The 21,628-nt window shown below is 48.6% G+C and overlaps 1 protein-coding gene across 5 annotated transcripts in view; it reads right to left on the bottom strand.

Moving 5' to 3' along the window:
- SLC8A1 (solute carrier family 8 member A1) overlaps positions 1-21,628 on the bottom strand; it is a 148,763-nt gene that overhangs the window by 26,336 nt on the left and 100,799 nt on the right. For 3 of the 5 annotated variants that reach the window (XM_086743769.1, XM_086743771.1, XM_086743772.1), the window contains exon 3: positions 1,639-1,742. In XM_086743769.1, coding sequence (XP_086599895.1) covers positions 1,639-1,742 — 104 coding nt within the window. Of the gene's footprint in view, positions 1-1,638; positions 1,743-2,077; positions 2,185-21,628 lie in introns of all 5 variants that reach the window. The other 2 variants (XM_086743768.1, XM_086743770.1) reach the window with 1 other exon arrangement.

Here is a 21,628-nt window from a genome sequence, read left to right as displayed (position 1 = left end):
GCACAGATCCCACCTCAGCTACATGGCCCAAGGGCGATATTTCAGAGATGCTCTTGTCTCCAGGGCGCCAAGCACACAGCTCGCCCCGCCTCACTGCCTCTCATAGAAAACCAAGCACAGAAAACTGGGTTAAAAAAAAAAAATCATTGCATGGCCAAAGCAGCAAATAGCATCCTTTAAAATTTTGACTTCTTGCCTTCTTGGAGATTGGACTAGATGGCCTTTAAAGGTCCCTTCAAGCCAAACCATTCTATGATTCTATGATCTTTGTGATCAGAAAAATGAGGAACTTACTTTCCTTTTTATTTTTAATTAAAAATTTCAGTTGGGATCGCATGACTTGTTACCACGATTCTCAGACCTGGGGCCTGGAAAGCATGTGAGTCCTTGCTGGACTCACAAGGCTAAGCCCATGTTGATTCCTGTAAAGCTGGGCAAAACAAGAGTCACTGAGTTGAGTTGTCCATGTGTTACTTTATCCTGGCAACGCTGGCTATGCTCTGTAGATGCTGTCGGCACCATTCAACGATGAAAATACCACGTGCAGAGCCTGGGCCATGCCAGTGTGTCTGATTTCTTAGCCCTGCTTCTGCTAGCTAGTCACTTAAACCAGCAGGAAATCTGATGGAGGGGGTGATGCAGCTGACCTAGACAGCACCTGCACTGAAGGGGAATGTGTCATCATTGCCAGATATGTTTTTAGCAGCATGTCCCCACTTAGCGTGGGGACTGCTGGGGGCCCTCTCTGTCCTGAAGAAATATTACCACCCCGTGTCTGCTGAAGCAGATCCAAGGCAGACAGACCAAATGTTGCTGCCAAGTTTTTACAAAGGCTTTAATAACAGTCTGTTGTAGGGCAACTAATTATTGTAAGAAATTCTACAACTGCTTCTTGCTCAGCCACCAATAGTTCGCAGAATTAGCCGTTGCCATTATTTTTCACTTAATTTCATAGCAGAAAAAAAATGCACAGAAAAATAAGTGAACTGTGTATATTTGGGAAGGTTTGCAGTTGGTTTAGAAATGTGATGAAAGAGGAAATTGTTTTTATTATTCCTATGAGAAGCTATTATCCAGTGCAGAGCCATGAAACTTTATTTGAGTATAACCTGATTTCTCCTAGATTGATTGCATCTTATGGTATTACCTGCTTGTGCTCTGATTCTCAGCTATTTTCAGATCCTGGTGCCAGTATAAAAAGGCTAAAATTACTGCTCTGGCCATGCGTTTTATTTCAAGCGAAGGCTATTTTATCTTCCAATAAAAATGATGCAGCATTACCTTTTACTTCTCTAGAATTTTCGACTCGATTAAATGAAGGTGTAGCTGCAACATGGCAGGGCAGTGCTCTCAAAATATCTCTAGGGGCTGGCAAAGCTTATTGTCCCCTGCCTGGGTGCTCTGGAGCCCTCCCGGGAGCATCCCTTGCTCCTGGGGGGCCCTCATGAGCAAGACGGAGTCCTCCCAAAATGAAAGAGGAAAGAAAACAGAGCAAAAAGGTGCAGTGGCCAAGCTTCAAAGGAGGGAGGGCAAAACGGCCGGGAGCCAAAGTGCGAGGAGAAAGGAGTGTGAGAGTAGGGAGACACAGAGAAAGCGGACGGCAGCGTCTCGAGAACTGGTCTGGTTTTACTCTCACACCTTTCACTCCTCGTCGTAGCCACACTGGGTCCCCAAGCACAAGGAAGAAACTGCACTCTTTCTCATACTCCTCACGGTCAAGTATTCTAAGGGTAATGAATTTCCTGTGGGAACACAAGACAAAGGCAAACACATGATTGGCATAACACACGCATGCAGTTCATGTCCGCCTCGGTGCCGGAGATGGTCGGGTGGGGGGAAGCGGCTGCACATCCTTCCTGGGGCGTATGGGGAAGGGCAGGAGCATCCTCACCACCCGTCCAGGGTCAGACCTTGTTGGGCTGGGGAAAGTCTGAGTTCAGGGGAGGTGGGAAGTGTCCTTGCTCCTGCCCTTTTCCATAGGCATTTGGGATGTGAGGTCGGTGTTGCAGGTGCCAGGCATGAGTGAACCAGACAGGGACACACAGGCTGGGCTTCAGCCCTGGACCACGTCCCCCACCTTTCTTCTCACTCATCTCCACCAGCCGGGGCTCCCCGATCTCTAGGTAGAAGGTCTTGTTTTTCTCATACTCCTCATCATCTATCACCTTGATTGATATCATTTTGCTGGAACAGAGAAGAAGAAATAGAGATTCAAGAGTAAGGGGGGGAAAAGGGAGGAAGGGAGACAGGGAGAGGAGGAGGAGGAAGAGGAGGAGGGTGGAAATGGCAGGAGAAGGGGGCTGCAGACAGAAAACAGTGGGCTTGGTAGCACAGGCTGGAGGGGCAGCACAGCCGAAAGCAAAGGGCAGGAGCCAATGGGCCGAGCTTGCCTCAGGATGAGTACGGATGAAAGGGTCAGAGCACCAGCAGCTCACAGGGTGCCACCCTCCCTTGCACGGCCAGAGGCCACGGCTGGACTGACACAGCCTGGACCAGCCTCCCCCAGAGGTGCCTTGGCCTGGGGGCAGCAAGACACTAAAATCCATGATGCAGAACAGCCCCTTGACAGCTTGCACACACCACATAGGCTTCCAGGGGCACAAGCACTGGGAACCAGCACAGACCAATCCCCTGAAAGTGCGATGCCCTGCTTAAACCAGCCCCTGTGCATGGAAGAGGCTCTGTCTTGCCAGGCACAGCCATTCCATGTGCAACATCATGATCAGCTGCTCAGTTTGGGCTTTGGAGGCTCCAATTTACATGCTTACAAGGAATGCTGGAGTTAGGACTTTTTCTGTGGAGGCAACATAAGGGAAAGACAGTCCTTCTGGTTAGGACAGGGTGAAGGAAAGCTTCACTGATGCTGAGATTTGACTTTTTTATGTCCCTTTGAAAGAAGCACATCCTTCCCCAAGTCCCGAAGGTTTAGCTCTCTGAGCTGTGCAGCAAGTCTCTCTTCTCACATGGCCTGGGGTTGCTGAATTTGCCCCTGTGGCATCAGCAGGGCAGGTCTGAAGGCAGAGCCTCTGCTGAGAACACAGCCACAAAACATGCACTATGAAAAGTGAAAGCGTTGCAGGAGGCTGTGGTCACCAGCAGAGAGATCTACTCCTTGGGGCACCCAATAGAGCAAAAAGTGAGTGAACGAATTGCTTTACCAGGGGAAAAAATTAACACAGAAGAGGTTTTCTAGTTCTTTTCTGGGACTCATGTAAGTAGCCTAGAAACACTTAGCCGAAAGCTGCTTACCAGAAGGTGACAGTTCTGGGGACTGTCTGGGGTACAAGGGGCTAGTGCATCAGGGGGAACTACTGTGGTCTCTCCTACAGTGCAAAGCCCTTGCAAAGACAAGATGGGGGGCAGAAATCCAGCAGCCCCTGCTCCTGCCTAGAGCACCCTGGTCACTGTCATGCACGTGTGGCATTGCTGCCAGGACAGGACCTCCTCCTGGCTCTGACCTTGTCCCAGGCAAGAAATAAGGCAGCAATAAAAACAAGAAATAAAAAAGGAATGCAGTGACTGTCTGCAGCCCTCTGCTTGGTGCCAACCTCCTGGCTGGGTTTTCTTTTTCTCCATTCTTGACAGCACTGCCCTTCTATAAATGCTCTTGCTTAAGCAAGCTTCCCTGTCACTCTCCCCCTGACCAAGCCTGTCTGCCCCATCCTTCGAGGAAATGCCTCTTGTCCCATCCCTGGCTCCTCTGCACTTTCCACGGGCAGCCAGCACAAGTTGGAGCAGTCCCGAGGCTGCTCTAATATATGATCAAGGAGGATCTGCTGTTCCTGGCAGGTCCCAGCACTGAAAACCCATAAACATGGAAAAAAGCCACACTCTAGGGGAGTGAAATTCAGGCCACACGGCTGTAATTTCTGGCTTTCTCCCCTCCTTGCACGTCTGTACTGCCACCGAGAGCTCCTCTGTTAAGCTGACAAGTATTTGGCGGCAGAGTCAACATTTTATTCTCATTCAGAGCAAATACCGCCAAGCACTTGGAGGAACAGCCAGGATGATTCCTTGTGCTGTTTGCTATGAGTCAGAAGTGTAGTAAGTTTGCCCTTCATGCTTATAATGAAACTATTTACTCAAGAGCAAGCGATGGCTATGAAAAGCGTAACAATGCAGCATGGCTCAGTGTAATTGTATTTTATAATAAATATCTGTAATAATTTGTTCTGTTTATAATTATTGCTGCAATAGGTTTGTACACAGGAAAAATGTTTACCAAGCATGCAGCCAATCTTGCTTTGCCTTGATGAGTAGGGGAAATTATTGTGTATTAAAAAGCTAATGAAGGATGCAAAAATGCTCTCAGCCAAGCTATCAAAGAGAACCTGACAGAATTAACAGAATGGCACAATTTCAAAAACATTACTAACAAAATCAATAATTTTCCTGACAACTCCCATTAAAATGTACACTGCACCCTGCCCCCATTTGTGAAAAAAAAAAAAAAAAAGCCTTTCTCAGGAAGTTAATTAAAAAAGCTGCCTTCATCAATTCTGAGGGCAGCAGAGGTATCAAGATGTAAGCCTCCTATGGGTGTGCTCTGTCTTGCCATATATGGCATTCCTCAAGGCCCCACAAAATAATTCTCTCTCACAAAAAAAGAAACCTGGATGTCAATTAAAAAAAAAGCTGTTCCTGATGCTTAGACCCAACACCAATAGGACTTCCTTGAACAATGTGGCCTCAGGGCTTAAAGTGCCACTGCCAGCAGGTGCTGCTAACATGCAATTTTCCCAGTGATCTTTCTCGGGTGCGGGCAAGAGCTCTGTGCTGGGTAGACATGTGCACCGCTGCTGCTTCTGCTGTACAAGGTTGTTGGGAAAAAGGGTGGGAGGAACAAACGGCAGACCCACTCTCTGGATGTATCTCCAATCAGCAAGAACTGCTGAGGCAAATTTGTCCCTTAGATGAGACTGCAATACCAGAAAAAAGAATTTCCTCCAAACGTTGTTTGAGATCACATCTGTTTGAGAAACTGCAAGTATGTGAGAATAACTCAAGCTATTCTTAGAGCATGCCTGCTCTCCATCACACTGCCCTTTGCCTGCAGCAAAGCCCCTCTGCAGGGTCCTGCATGCGTGTGGCCTTGCGGCAGGGTTTGATCAGTGGAGAAGGAGGAAGATTAGGCAACTGCACAATTTAACTTGTAATAGAGTAAGGACTGCCTTCTACAGTAGTCTAGGAGGTGCACTGATGACACCCTGCTCTTGCTGGACCCTCTGACATGGTGTCTGCCTCTCACTCCTCTCCCAGGCAGAGATTTTCTTGGATAGTGCAGGCTCTGACAATATGAGCAGCATCGAGCTGGGATGGGGCTGCCCGTGCAGGCTGTGGATTGCAGCCCATGTTCCTGGTAGCCTCACCTATACCTGCGCTCCTGCTATATTCCATGTCCAGTTTTGCAAGCCTGTTGCTTGCAGTCCTCTTTTTCAGAGGTCCGTGTTGCTGTGCAAAGCTGATTTTCTTGCATTACAACACATGGCGCGAATGAGACAGACTAGGAGCACCTGGCAGACCCAGGACAGCTTGCTAAAGCTCACAGAGCGATGTGGGCTGCAGTGCTGAGTGTGGCAGCTGAGATGTCTACCCCCTGGTTTCCCTAGGTGGACACATTGGGATGAAGCACGCTGAGACCAAAAGTCCCAACAGTGCAGGTACGTCCTGAAATTTGCATTTAAAATCTCCCTCTCCTGTGGCTCAGGGCTTCTTTCAGCACAAGCCATGGTACTGCTTGTGTAAACAGAAAGGAAAAGGGACACTGTATAGCACCCTAAAATCCCCACTGCTGAGTAACTGCAGGGCCAGAAACCAGGAGTCCCAAATCCACGAGACAGAGGGGAAAAACCAGAAGATTAAAACAACCTCTAAACCATTACACATTTTCTTTACCTTTGTTGAATCTGGGGTGAATCTAGATGGTGTTCCCAAGCTGTTCCTCAAATCCTCACAGAGGTCTAGGATCAGCTTTGATTTGTGGACAAAAGTGCTGTTTCTGCCATAATCTAACATCTCCAGGAGCTGGGTATTTAAGCCAAACACTCAAGATCCTGTGAGTGTGCAACACCACAGCCCTTGAAAAAGCTGGAATATTTTTTTCTGCCTTGTCTCTCTGTCACACTGCAGGTGGGAAAGAGCAATTTCTGGAGCATCTCCCCAACAGATTTGGGTGCATGGGGCTAGAGGTCCCTCTGCTGAGCTAGACTGTGTGCTGGCCAAAAACACCAGGCTTGGCACACCTCCTGCCTTCCTCCCTACTCGCTGCAGGGAGCCTCAGTGACACCATGGGGCAAGTTTGCAGCAAACCACCGCTGCTGCTGGGGTTTTCCTTCCATTAGTGTTAAGTTCATGGGCTAAACACCCCTGCTGTGGCATGAAGGCTGAAGGCATCCATGGTGCATCCAACTGTCTGCATTTCTTTACCAGAAGTTCCTCTTCTCTGAGTCTGTAGCCAAGGCAATTGCTGAGGGAATGAGTTTCATCTCATTTCCATGTACCAGAAATCAAAGAATAAAACAAATCTTGCAGAATTGCAGCTCCAGCTCTTCTCCTCTTGCTGACACTCAGCAGCAACAAGAGAAGGATAGTGTCTTTGTGAACATGGCATACAAATCTCTGCCCTCACTCCAAGCCCAACGCTCTCCATCAGGATATAGGTTTTTTTTTTCAAACCATGCTATTTCATTTGAACTGTAAAGATCTTTTAACAGAGCATTCCCACACAACTCTTAGTTACAATAGCCCATGGAAAACTCCTCATGGCTGGGATGCTGTAAGGGTGGCACACCGAGGGAAAAACTGTTATACCTAATCAGACCCAATAGCCATCCAGCACAGCCTCTTCTTCTCATGACTGTCAAGAGCACCTTGGAGTAGGAGGACATAAGAGCAGGATGGGCATATAGACAGTATTTCCAGTTGATGCTCTCCTAACCCCCAGATATTTGTGTCTCAAGGGTTCCCCAACCAGATCAGGTTTCTATGTATTCAGCTATGCTTTGCAGATTTCTCCCGTTTCCCTTTGATCTTGGGTATGCTTTTGGCATTTGCAGTATCCCATGTGCCAGGGCGAGCAATGTGATTGCTAATGCCAGCTCAGTGTCACAGACAGAAAATAGCTGCTCTTAGCAGGTGATGTGTGCGTGTCAGCCCATTTGCATTTTCTGGGCACATCTCTGGAAAGGGCAAGAGAGAGCACCCATATGCCTGCCTGCAAGTGACCCCAGCATTGACATGGCACTAGCAGGACAGGGCTGAACATCCCCTCTCAATGGGCAAGCAAGTTGGCTTTATACAATGGCAAAGGCAGGGCAAGAAGACTGCTAATGCTTAGAGAAAAACACCAGCTGGGGAAGGCACCTTGTGAACAATCTCATGCATGTGCAGGGACAGGTACATGTGTAACGAGTTAGCACAGTCTAGCACAGGGTGACAGGAGGAGAACAGAGACCAACAGGGGACTATTTCTCTACAAGTGTTTTTTTTTGTCCAAGGCCACATGAGAAGCTGGGCAAAGCATTGGGCAGAAGTGTAAGGAGCTAGGACTCCCAGGTCTCCTATCTTCTGCTTAGATTCAGCAGGGTGAAAGGTGATTTTCATTGCTGCCCAACATAGCTCTCTTTCAGAACTGTAGTCATGCCTTTTTAACACTGTTTTCCTTTTCTTTTTTTTTTTGAGTGAGAGAATGAGGCCAGCTACCTGAGAAACTTGCTTTAGCTTTGAAGTTGGCCCTCTGAGAACAGGTTGGACCAGAGACCTTCTAATCCAGACACCTTCTAATCCAGAGACCTTGCCCACCTCAATCCTGCTGTGCATCTAGATCAGAGAACTTGCAGCTAGGAAAGCATCATTGTGCCCAGATCATCCACAAGCTGGAGTTGGAATAGCTAGGAAATACTGCAGGTAGTCAGTAATGGTATTTCCAGTGGGCCAGGAAAATTATCATCTCTAAACACACACCCACCAGCTGCTATAGCAGTCGGTAACTAAATTGCTTATGAGAACATGGCATGCTGTTGCTGCCTGGACAGACAGACAGACACTTACTCCTGAATCAACAGAGGGAACAATGCACTTATGCAGCTTGTCACCCATCCAGCTTCCACTGATCACCCAGGAGAACTACATGAATAGCTTGGAGGACTTTCAGCTGCAGATTCACAGTTAGAACATCCAGGGCAGGCAGTTGGGAGTGGAGTCCTGTTGCCTCAGCCTGGTGCTGCCAGCCCTGACACCCCAAAAGCCAAGCAGTTCCCACCCAGAGGGTCAGCAATCATGGCGAGAGAATACCCATGAGGCATGCACATTCTTGACGTGACATTTCAAATCCACATCCATTGGTGCTGCTCATTCCAGCATGCATTCTCAGACTCCCGCAGAAAGATGCTACATTGATTTCTCATACATCTGCTTGTCAGCCAGTCACTTAATTAGCTGAAGTTAAAGCCATGAGAGACGGACGCATGGCTTGGGAGACTCCCTGCCTCCTGCAGCTCATATGAGCGCTGGGCACTGGGCAGTGCCTGTGCAGAGGGGCAAGCAGGCTACTGTAGGGGACCAGGTGCTGTGATTGAGAAAGCTCCCAAATCAGGGAAAGCTCCCCATCAGGGCTGGGCACCACCAGAGCCAGTGGCCAGGGCCACGCAAACTGATCGTGGCCACAGTGAGGAGCCTGGACCAAACTCCAGGGCACAGCTGGGGCCAACCCCCAAGATCAAGGCAGCTCTTTCTCCCCATCCCTGCCTTCACTATGCTTTGCTCTCCATCTCCCTGACTGTCCTTATCTGCTTGGTGAGCCTCCCTGGAGGCTGCACGAGCTCAAGGCCCTGTCTGTACTGCTAGAGATGCAAAGAGACCTAGCTGCTCCCATGTCCATCTCTGCAGCACACAACTCTTCCAACTGGGACACCACGGAGTGCTTTTATGCACTTATCAGCTTCATTGCTCAAATTTCTGACAGCTACTGGAAGAGGGAAGTCATCTTGTTGCTGGGTTGGAAAAGGAGCAGATCAGGCTTTTCTTCCACCAGTTGACAACAAAATTGGTGAGGAGGCAACAGCCTCGCATGCAGAGAGACACTCAGGTATGTGGTGGAGGCGTTTGTCCCAGCCGCAGGGAAGGTGTGCCTGGCAGGGGACATGCGAGAGGGCAACACAACATCTGCTCAGCCAGCACAGGGACACACCTTCCTGGGGGACAGAAGATGTACAGAAATGGACATATAAGTGACCTTGTGTCACATTATTTTAGCTGTTACCCAGTGGTCTCTGACAGACAAGAGGGTTCATTAGGGTTTCTGTCCCTGCTGATGAGATCTCATCTTTGTAAGATGTCCCATTAATCACCCATGCAGGGTCCTTTGCAGAACCAAGGCTTGCTGACATGAAATGTCTGTACTTAATGAAAATTTTGCCTGAAGCGTGCTGCAAACATAACATGGAGGGCAAAGGAAAACCTGCCTGAAGCTAAGCCTGATGCATGCTTTGGGAAGTGTGGATGTGAGTTGATCTGATGTGGCAGCTTGGTTTGCTGGTCCAGCAGCCCAGATCTGCATGGGGCTGCACAGTTCAATGCCTACCAAAACCATGATCGAGCACACTAGCCTGGGCACTGCAAAAAAAGGGAGGGGGAACTGGTTCCTCTACCCCCACCCCCTTCACCTCTGGAGCCAAAATTCCTCTAGGTGCTCTTATTTTCTAGTTTGCCCTCCACCTCTTTCTCCAAGGCCTGCTGAATCAATCTTTGTAAGATCACAGGGCTGTGTTATAATTTCCATGGATGCATAAACCAACTGCTTCCCTGGCCTCAGGATGCATTGAGTATAAATGACAACATAGGGCTCAAATACATAATGCTGGCCTGATTCAGAGCATCACTATGAGGAAAATCCTGGAAGAGGATCCAACCTGCTCTTCCTTGGCCTTGCAGAGATACAAGACGTGGGAGGTGGTTTGCAGAGACAGGAAGACTAAGAGCTGTTGCTGCTTGAATCGATGGGAGATGACAGGCACAGCTGAGGCTCAGGGCTGCAGAAAACACTTTCCAGGAGCGACAATTGTCAGGTAGGATGATTTCACATGCTAGACTGAATGCTGCTTGACTCTCTTCTAAGGAAGACCATATTGGGCAGGATTTGTCAGACCAGAAGTGCTCTTCTGGGGAATCTTTGATGTTTGCTCTGTTGTGACTGTGAATTTTTCACGCTGGCTCATGCACTCCTTCATTCGTCTGCCAATGTCACATTTTGCAAGGGGCCAGCTATGCAAAGATGCATGGCACTCTTGATCTATCTCAAAGCCCTTGGTCGTGCTTAAATGTTTCACTGCCTCTCCTGGTTTTATTTAGTGAGAGGGGGTTACAGGGGTAGCTTCTGTAAGAAGCTGCTAGAAGTTGCTCCCCTTTGTTCAGTGGACTTGGCCGAGCCTAGGGCGGACCTGCTGCTGGCCAGGGTCAAGCCAATTGGTAGCAGAATGTTCTGTGATAATGCCTCTGCGATAACGTATTTAAGAAGGGGAAAACAGAAAAAAAAAAAGGAAAAAGAAGATGTGAAGACCTTGAGTGGGGGCAGAGAAGGGGAGGCGCGAGCCTTGTGGGCCTTGCGGCCCTCACCCTCTGGCCTCCCGCCGGGCGGCCGACTGGGCCCATCTCAGCCCAGCCTGGCTGCAAGAGGAGATGAGAAGAGAACCTGAGAGGTGTCTGCCAGCCTGTTGTGAAGAATTTATTGTGAGAGAAACGGCTGCAGATGCCAAGGTCAGTGAAGAAGGAGGGGGAGGAGTAATGTGGCTCCTGCCAGAGATTCCTCTGCAGCCTGTGGTGATGACCATGGTGGAGCAGGTTGTCCCCATGTAGCCCATGGAGGTCCATGGAGGAGCAGAGATCCACCCGCCCATGGAGGACCCCACATTGGGGCAGGCAGATGCCTGAAGGAGGCTGTGGACCATCGAGGGCCTGTGCTGGGGCAGCCGTTCTGGACGGACTGCAGCCCGTGGAAAAATGACCCACGCCTGAGCAGTTTCATGAAGGACTGTGGCCTATGGGAGGGACCTCACAAAGGAGCAGGGGAGGAATGTGAGTTCTTCCCCTGATGACGAAGCAGTGGCATAAAGCAATGTGTGATGAACTGACCACGACCCCCATTCCCTCTTCCTCCCTGTGCTGCTCTGGGGGGGTGCGGGGAGAAGGTAGAGATAATGTTAAGCCCTGGAGGAGGGAGGAATGGGGGGAGGTTATCTTGTTCTCTTTATCATAATCCTGCTTTGTTTTTAATAGTAAACAAATAGTTTTCCCCAAGTCGAGTCTATTTTGCCCATAACGGTAACTTTAAGGATTTCTCCCTGTCCTTATCTCAAACCTCGAGCCTTTTTTCTTATATAATCTCTCCCTATTCCTTCGGAGGGTGGGGAGAGTGAGAGAGAGACTGTGTAGTTTGTTCCCGAGTGGGGCTAAACCACGACACTGTCCTAGGACAACTGAAGGTCTGGCCTCCTCCTCCCCGTGGCTCTGGATGTGGTAACACCAGGACAAAACAGTGCTTTGCTGTTCTTTCCCAATCCTATTTTCATGCATGTCTAGCGATGGTGTTCCACAGTCCTTAAAGATCCCAGAGTGCCTGCTGGAGACAGGATCACTGGGGGATCAAACAAAAGAGACTCCATCTAGATCAATATCTGGATCTCCAAGGACAGCATGCACAAACAGTGCAATACAAGTGACAACAACTAGGAGGGAAAACACATTTGATGTGAATTTGATCAAAACCATCCCCGGCAGCAATTGCTTAAGGCGCCTGGGAGAGCTGACAGAGTAGAAATAACTTCTCCCCTGGCTTTGCACAACCCTGCCCATGCCAGCAAAAATCCACCATTAGTCCCTAAAAATTCAGCCCTGCACTGCAAGCAAAGGATTGACTGTCCAAGGCTCAGTTCAGCCCAACATCCTTGCTCAGTATAAAACCCTGCAAAATCCCATTTCTAAGCCTGCAGGGTTCAGAGCCAAAATCTGGCATTTCCCTTCATTCCAGTTGGACCAGTTGGAGAAGGTCCAGAGGAGGGCCACGAAGATGATCAGAGGGCTGGAGCACCTCTCCTCTGAAGACAGGCTGAGAGAGTTGGGGCTGTTCAGCCTGAAGAAGAGGAGGCTCCAGGGAGACCTTCCAGTACCTCAATGGGGCCTACAGGAAAGATGGGGAGAGGCTGTTCAGTAGGGTCTGTTGTGATAGGATGAGGGGTAATGGTTTTAAAATAGAGGAAGGTAGACTTAGATTGGATATTAGGAAAAAAATTTTTACAATGCAAGTTGTAGAACACTGGAACAGGTTGCCCAGAGAGGTGGTGGAAGCCCCATCCCTGGAAACGTTCAAGGCCAGGCTGGATGAGGCTCTGAGCAACCTGATCTAGTCGGGGATGTCCCTGCTCCTTGCAGGGGGGTTGGACTAGATGACCTTTAAGGTCCCTTCCAACTCTAACCATTCTATGATTCTATGATTCTATGATTCATTCTGCCTTTCTGGGATATTCTCCTCTTGCCTGCCTGGTCATTCACATCTGTAGGTAATGAAGGCAGGTAACGAGGGTGACAGAAACTTGGCTCCAATGTTTCGTCATGCTTCATCAGCAAGATTTGCCTCAGTTCACAGAGATCTGGGTGGTGGGTGGTGTGTTGCAAGGAAGATACGTGTGCTGAGCTGAGAAGGGGTCAAGGCTGGATTTGAAATACCTGCTGGAAAACTTGAAGTGAAAACAAGCATGGTGAAGAATAAAATTGTGAAGGGGTTTGGGTGGGAGAGGACCTCTGAGTCAAACCCCCATCCCTTTTCATGATTGCCCTCATACACGTTTTCCCTAAGGAAAGCAACTGGAAAGTCAGACAAGTGCTTCTTGCTTCCAAACATGCATGTGGCTTTTCTTCACAGCCAGGTCCCCCCTTACAACAATAATTGCTCTAACCTTTCAAATAAATACGAGTTGCTCTGCCCTGTGTGCACCTGGCATAGTTGCCATGACAATGCTCCTCAAACAGGAGACATCACTCCTGTTGAAATGACTTTGGCGCTCCCCAGAATGAATTTCATCAAGGAACTGCCCCCAGAGAGGATATTTCTGCAGCCCTGTAAATCATTTAGCAAACTGTGCTGAGTTAAAGCTGACTAAACAAAACAGTGGGGACCATGCAAAGTAATAGGTCCATGTCTAATAGCATGGTTTCAGCATCAGGAATCAGGATTCAAGGAAGCCCAAAATATGTCTGCTGTGCATCAGCTGCTCCTGTGTCACCGCTGCAGCAAGATTTTTTTATCAGCCATAGCAGTCCTTCCCTCCCAGGGCAGGCACATTTCAAATCCCGCTTGCCTGGGTTTCAGGGCAAGGGAGAATTTCCCTTGTTGTTTGGGAAGACACTGGACGAAGGGTCTTCATTGCACCATGCCACTCTGCCAGAGCTGCTGACAGGTAGCTCTGCTGCTGGAAAAGCAGCTGCACATGGGAAAAGAAGGAGAGGACAACGGGATGCTCAGTGACAGCAGAGGGCATGCCACAGAAATTCAACAGGCAAACATCAATGTCGAACGCACAGGAGCAGTATCCAGCTTCATTTTAACTCCATGCTTAGTCAGGGATTCATCTGACTCCTCTTATTTGCTGTCTGGCCCCAAATATCAGCCCCCTCTTTTGAAGATACTCCCCCAAACTCTTGGAGTGGTGACCCGAATGCAGGATCAAGGCCTCCTGATGGTGTTGCAGAAATAAGCACTTCACCATCACTACATTTATCATCCTTTGCCTAGCGACACAAGTGACAGACTCCAAGCACCATAAAGTATTGTGACTGAACCATTTTGTGCTGTGCTGCTCACACCAGCATGCCCTGCTGCTCTCAACAGCTTCTCTGCCAACTTAGCAAAACATGTCTGCACGCACACAGACGTGCACACAGGTTGCAGTCAAACTGCTGAACAAAACGACACCTGCCTCAACATGCCATGTGTGTATGTGTGCAGATGTGATCTGTATTTGCAAGCACAGCACACAGCAAACATCCTACCTGCTCTCCCTGCTGGGGTCCTGCTGATGCTAACGGACTCCTAAGCCTTTTGATCTTTTATGAGCTTGTCATTGAACTTTTATTAGAAGAAATTGTAAGTAATCTTTTGTCAAGGGAGGCTCAAGTGCAACGCTTGCATTTTACCAATCTAAATGACTGGCTGCAGAGTTCATTCCTAGTCCAGACTCCCTTTGGCAAGTCACCCATGCTGGACCAGTATCGGGAGTTACCTGACTGTATAAAAGACATGAAGCCTTTGGGTACCAGCATATGAAATGCTGCTGTTACACAGGCTTGAAGTATCAGAGATGCTCATTTCTGAAGACCATAAACCAGGCCATGAGCTACATCACAGCGCCATGCAATGCCATTGCTATGCCACAAGGCAAGCTCTGCAAGAGAGGTGATGCAGAGCTACCGAGGGTAAGGCCAGCAAACTCAGAACAGGCACCGTATAGTACTCCCCAGCCACCTCCAGAAAGCAGCTGCTGCTATGACGATGCTGCCTTAAACAGTGACAATGTTTGGAGCGTTAAGTCAACAAATGATCCCAAAATCTCATCTCTAAGTTCTGCACTAAAGGTGCTGCTTGGTGTTGTCACAGTGTTTCAATCCTTTGGGGGTGGCTCTGGCCAAGAAAGAGCACATGCTGGGGTTGAGCACCAACAGTGGGGTTCCTCTCTGCCCCGAGCCCAGGCAGACATTCCAGGGACGGGACAAACTTGGCCCTAGGGCTTGGCCCTGAACACCACAGAGCAATGGAGAAAGCTGGTCTGCCTTTGAAATCTGTGTCTCTGGACATCACTTGTTTTCAGAAAAAGGGAGTAAGTGCAGGAGTTGATTTTACCTCCCCTAGCTGCAATCACAGCCAAGCCTTCAGGCAGTTTGGGACCTGCTTTCATTTTATTTTTTTCTTTCCCTCTTCCTTTCCAACTAGTTGCCTCTCCAGAGGGCAGAGGTAAAAAGTGTGCCAGCTGAGAGCTGAGATAGGGTTTTTTCCTTGCCTTTTCAAACACATTCAGGTCTTTAGAAGCTGCTAGTGATTAATTCCCATCCCCTTACAGAGACCTTTCTGACACTGCCCCAAGAAGATCAGAGGGCCATGACGTCCCTGGGCTGCTGTGTCCCGGCTGAGGCAGACGCTAGAAGATGTACGGGGCTGTGGTACTCAGGTGGAGGGTGCTGCCACAGCAAGGAGCCGTTCCCCATGCCTGCCAAAGGGTTTTGCCACTCCAGTGGCTGCAGCATCCCAAGAAGGGCCACTTTAGTAGGGTTTCCCTGCTACTGGACACACTCAAGGTTGGGAGCATGTGGGCAATTTCAAGAGCCACCGTTCACAGTGCGTGACTAACACATCATCTGTTTACTGCCAAATAAATTAAACTGTGAAATACAGCCCTCTCAACTGAAACTCTGTATAAAAACGCTTTGAAAGAGACAGCAGGTCTCCCCAGTTATACATGGAATTAAAGCCTGTGGTGGGAGCACAAAAGCAAATGCATATTTGCTAAGGATCCCTCCCAGTGCTGAGATAGGCATGAGAACCCTATGAGAAGGATGAAAAAATTCTGCTTCTGTCTCCAGTTACCAAGGAGATTGTTTAAACAAAGCTAAAATAAAGTGGAACCGAGCAGCCAAGAGAAACGTGAATGTGGAAGAGCACTTGAGTGCTTTGTGACAGCTTGCTGCCTTTACAAGCAAGTCCCTGCAGTGGGCTCGAGCTTGATCAGCAGCTCTTCCCCTTTTCCTGGGAGAAAAAGTCCATGTTTCAGCACCTGGGTGAAAATGGCAAGGAGCATTTAAAAATGGCAATACAGAAAAGTCCCTGTCCACAGAGGCCTCAGCCACGTGTCAGTCCCATTTAGGGCAATCATGGCAGTAGGACACAGTGTTTGATGTCCTCAGCCTAGACCTGTCTGATGGCCTGAACACACAGGGACTCAAGAGGGTTATGAAAAGCCCCATCATCTTCACCACTGAAGATTCAGCTTTGGGAAAAAAAAAAAAAAAGCTGCTTTGCCCATGCAAACTTTTTTTTTTTTTTCAAACATCATATTGAGTAATTCTCTCTTCCTTGTGCTTTGCTGCAGAGGATGAAACTTAGCAGAAGGATCTCTCTAGTGCTTAGGATATGCCAATCCCATAAAAACTCACTTAAATTAGACCAAGTTCTAAGACTCTAAAAGCTTGCAAAATGTGTAGGCTTCTTTGAAATGGCAGCTCAAGGTCTTGGAAGATTTCATCTGCTCTGGAAATGCTCCATCCTCTCCCAGTGCCAAGCCTGCCTTTGCACAGGCTGTGCCCGTAGCAGGGCTTTCCCTGTGCTTGGGAGCTGCTGGGGAGCTGGGAGCTCTGGTTGTGATGGGGAAACTGGCCAGCCTGGGTGCCCATGGCAGGGGCAGCTGCAGGGCCTGGGGAAATCCCATTTCCGTGCCTCCCCTACTCTTCCTTACTACTGGTCTCTGAGCTATTAATGTCTCCAAACACATGGACTCCTGCTTGGTGCGAGGACAGGCTTCTCCACAGTAATTCTGGTAGCCCTCCTCATCAGCTTGTGCTAGTTAAGCATTGATGCTTGCTGGGGCATCTGCATCTGTACCCTCATGCTCAGCCTGAGACCTGTGAGGGATGATTATCTTTTTTTTGGCTGTCCTGATTCTGACCTCGACTTAGTGAGTCAGGGATGCTAGGGAAAGTCAGAGGGAAAGGGATGGAGTTTAACTCTGGGTCAAAGTGCTTGGCTTGGTTGTACCACACCCCAACCTGCTCGTGGTTGGCTGCAAATGGAGTGATGCTACAAAAAAAAACTGCTGCTCCTGAGAAGAGCAATTTAAAAGCAGAAGCCTCAGAAGCATTTAAAGCACAAAGAGATAGAAACACATGTAAGTATTGTGCTTGGGACTTTCTCCCTTGCCTGGGTCTGGTGGGAACCACAGGGATAGTCTAGGAGCTGTTCGGTGGAAGGAGGGCAGGAGGGAGGTCAAGGGAACAAGGGCTGCCCAGAGAGTCCTCCCAGTGCAAAGCCTGGGAGGGGAAGAAAGAGAGAGAAAAACAAAGCTAGCATTAACTGTCTTCGGCTCCAGAAAGCCAGTTGGTGATGGTAATCACAGCGTTAAGAAAAAAGGGTGCTTTTAAGAAGTGTTCCAAAGACGTTATCTGTCAGGATTCAAGGAAACTGTAGCAAAGTGTAGTAAGAGGAAAACAAATTGACTGAAACAACCAGCCAGGAAATAAAGACTCCCTTTTGTATTCGGCCCCTTTTTCCTCTCTGAAACTCATTAGCTTTTCCTTCAAGCATGGATAGGTCCTGTTGTGGGCTATTAGTGCCTCAGAGAAGAGAATGAATCTCAGCAGGAGACTCCATTCAAAGAGCCTGTTTCTAACAGGCTGGGGTACCCTTCCAAATGCCCCATGATGCAGCCCCCACTGCTGTCGTTCATCACACCTATTCAGACCATCTCATCACGATACCTATTTTTTGAAAATCAGGATGCCCAACTGACCGCGAGCCTGTTTGTTTATTACAGCCAGGCAGGGATCCTCTAGTAGCCACATGCAGTTGCTGTGCTATTTTCTCACCAGTGCTCACATTTTTAAAGCTATTTAGGTGTTTAATGTTAATTTAAACCCTAACCACAACCTCTGTATCAGAGCTCAAGCACGGCCAGGGTTTCTGGCCATGAGCCTGCAGTCGCCAGCCTGAGCCTGACTGGTCTGACGCTACAAGCAGCACACCCGTGGCAGCACAGTCCCAAAGACTCAGCTGACGCATCGTGTGCAGGAAAATGCGTGGGGATCCAGACCAAATCTGGACAAAAGGGCCCTGAGGCTGCTCAGTAGAGTAAAATTTGGCCCCCTGCAGTTTTCAGGGGGCCTGAAAACCCTGCATGTTTGGACTGCATTTCAAAATGAATTGGGAAAATGTAGGCAGCAAGCAGTGAATGAGCCTCCAGCAGCACTCAGAGGATGCAGCACAAGGAGATGCGGGGTGAGTCCCAGCTCAAGGGGCACGAGGCTCATACGTTTGGCCGAGCCAAAGTGCCTGGGCGCAGCTGCTGCAGCCTTGGACTTGGGAGCCGTCTGCAGAGGTGAACATTTGCTTACAGTTGCCGTTTCCCCAGAGGAACCTTTGCAGAGCACATTAGCAAAAGTCTCTAATTTTATTGGCACTACTCAGGGAAGATGTCAGGGCATGGAAAAAGAAAAAAAAAAGCGTAGGAATTTGGAACGGTGCTGCATGCATTTGCTCAGAGAGATTTTTAATTTGCTGCCTCCTTTTCTGAGAGCTACACAATGTATTGTGTAGCATTTTTTTTTTTAAAGAACCCTCTAGTAATGGTCTTTATTGTTTTCCAATTCATAGCTGCCAGAGAGCCTGGAGGATTATTCTGCACAGAGCTATAAATGGTGCCCCATGTTAATGATTGCTTTCACTGATCTTTGGAGGAAAATTCCAGGGTGAGTTGTGAAGATGAGATTTCAATTTCTATATCTCAAATAAACAACTTCATGTCAAAATCCTAGCAGACAGGCAGAAAAGTGTGCTTCCAAGATCCCAGAAACCCAGATAAAAATGCCCAAGGTGTATTCCAAGTGGATTACAATTTACCTGCAATGGGCCCTGCCAGAAAAGCAGTGAACAAAAACGATCTCCAGCTGAAGAGCAAAGATGACCCTGCACCACGTCCTTGGGCTAGGCAGCATGCTCAGGCATGAGGGAAGACCATAGTTTTTCCTGGGGCCAGAAAATGCCGTTGTTTCCAAACTGAAACAGTTGTGCCATAAAAAAAAATCAGAGGGAGGCTGGTTTGAAAGCTGAAGATAATACAGATTGACGTCCAGTTCACACAAGATCTAGGTATAGGCACCAATTCCTCTGCATTTCCTAAGAGGCAGAGCAAGTCACACGTCAGCTCGGTTACTTCCCTGGTACACATATGGTGTCCCACAAATAGCAGGGCCATGTATATTTAATAGGGACTGGCACACACACGCATGCATGGCCTAGAGGCATGCAGGCAGAGCTGCAGCAGCCTCAGACACTTGCAGTCTCCATGCTGGTTTGTGTTGGTTTTGCCTTTTAAAGTCCAGAGCAGCCCCGTTCCTGTCTGCTACTCCTGTTGCCCATCATCAGCCAGGTAAGGGTTTGTTTTCCAGCTGATAGTCACACACAAAGGCTGTAAACATAGTGTGTGGAGAAGGGAAGGTAGCACCGCAAGTAGCACAAACCTGTTTGCTGACATGATGGGAGTTATATTCACCACTAATTGTGTCATTTATTAGGCCTCCTGTATTCGCTGTTATTCATGAATCTAGCCTTATTTCCTCAAACTGCAGGGGAAGCCATGAGCTAATCGGGATGAATAATTTTGGGGCTGGCACCCTTCACCTGCCAGCACCCCACGGGGATGCACCCGGTGCCAGGGGAGCCAAGATTTCCATTCCAGGGCTGTTATGAGCACTAGGAAAATAAGCAATATCCGGGCAAATCAAGACCAGCTGCGAAAGTCACTGCAGCCGTTGGGAAAAATCTGACCAGCCCTTAGGGTTTCCCTTTTTCTAGCATGTTGATAGCTACAGGAAACAGATACTTTTAAAAGTTTTCGCAACTGGGTTTCAGGAGGACTCGCCAGCCTTATTAAATATAATATTTCACTCTGCAAGGCCTTATTTATTTATTTATCTTGGCCCTGCCATCCCCACAAAGCTGCCTGGAAGGGAGGAAACATGGCCTCACTGAATTTCAGGCTGAAGCAACGCTCTGGGTTTGCAAGCCAAAGAAGAGGAGCCAAGTTAAAAATAGGCATGCATATATATGTATCTATATTTGCAATTATTCTTTATGGCAAGGGTTTGGGAATTTGTTTTGTTGCTTTCATTGTGTTTATAAGCCTTCTTTCCAAATCTGATACTTACAGAAACATACTTTGTTACTATATCCAGCAACCATTATGGCATTTTTATTTGCAATGTGACAGGCTATTCCACAAACAGGACTCCAGCCAGGCCTCTGGTAAACAAGAAAAACAAGGCTTGGAAGCAAGGTATATGGAAGGCTTGTTTGTGTGGTTTGTAGCTGTTTATTTAATAAATATCTTTGCAAAAGCTGGATTCCAGGTATCAATGCAACCAAAACAGATGCTGCTCAGTAAGAGCATCCAGGCGGTGGTTGATTTTTCCCACTCTCTCTGCGCTGTTTGCTCCAGCTGTGTGCTCAGATCACAAGTGGGTTCATCCTGTTTCTCTGTGTGGATACTAAAAGAGCCCAAATGCCTCAGAGGAAATGAAAGTGCCCGACTTTTGAGCTGGCTGTGCACACCAGCCATTTGCACCAATTTGCATATGATTTACATTTCATCACTAACCACTGCATAAATGTGCAGAAAATACCATTTTAATCAGCTGACTGTGGGCAAACAAAGTATTCTCTCTCACAGTTTGGAGATGGCAATCTCCTGTCAGGGCATCAGAAGTGATGTAAACTGACGCTCAAATGGCCTGGGCTTTTCCCAGGCAAGCCAAGGTGCCAGCCCACATCTATCAGGACACCCTGGTGTGCTTGTCCACTCTTCTCTGGTTCCCTCTCCCTGGCAGTGACAATTTCTTCTAGGAAAGTGCTACACGCTGCCCTGTGCTACCCATGCAGTTGTTACCATCTGGCATGTACCAGCATCTCAAAGCTCACGCCTGCAAGAAGAGGCTGGAGGCACCAAGGCAAAGGACTCATCCCAGCGCTGCCAAAACCAATGGACTGGCTCTCACCAACCTCCTCCATCACTGGACAGACAGGTATCTCCAGGGGACACCATTCAGGCTATCGGGAAGTCATACATCGCAGAGAAACCTGCTTTTACACCTGGGGATGGGCAGCTCACCAGCAGTGGGCTCTGTGGCAGCACCAGCAGCTTCTCCTCCTGACCCATTGGTTTTCCCATCTTTGCTTTGCGCTTCAGTTCTTTCTAAAGTCTGCATGTGGCTTTCAAAAGATGCCATATAAAAACCTGGGCTGCTCACAAAGTGATGTGCCCTTCAACAGGCATGGAAAAGGGAACCGTGGCTGCAGAGACCTTCTCTAGGAGGATAAAGTCGGGTGCTCATCACCAAATGGGCAGTGAATTGCAGTGATTTCAGGGGGGGTAACTGGGCCTGTCTGTCAAACTGCAGAGGACATACATGCCCCTTACAAAGCTAGCTACTTTTTGGATAGGTATTTTAAAAGTTTTCTTACCAGAAAGAAATAATCTAGCAGTGATTTACACCTCTCTTCCTGTTGCTTGGCACTGTGGGAAAGATTTCCCTTCTGCTACAGCAGTAAGAGGTGGAGCAAAGTCAGGAGAGATGGCTTTTGCCGATGCTGGGTGATCTCAGACACAGAGCCAGGACCTGCTGCAGCCCCTCTCACCAGCCCGGCTCTGCCCCTGCACCCTCAGAGGAAACAATGCTCCAGAACCTGCACCGCTGACCTGGGGGACCGTGGGGTGTTCCAGGGGGGATCGTAGTCTACTGCTGGAAGGGTGAGGCTTACAGGATCACCAAAGCACACTCCTTTCTCTGCCCTGCCTCCCTCCCCTCCCTCTCCTTGGGAAGT

The sequence above is a fragment of the Chlamydotis macqueenii genome, chromosome 3 (assembly GCF_036417535.1).
Source record: "Chlamydotis macqueenii isolate bChlMac1 chromosome 3, bChlMac1.mat, whole genome shotgun sequence".
NCBI classification, from domain to species: Eukaryota; Metazoa; Chordata; class Aves; order Otidiformes; family Otididae; genus Chlamydotis; species Chlamydotis macqueenii.
The sequence above is the reverse complement of the archived record's forward strand: the minus strand, read 5'-3'. Positions and strand labels throughout refer to the sequence as shown.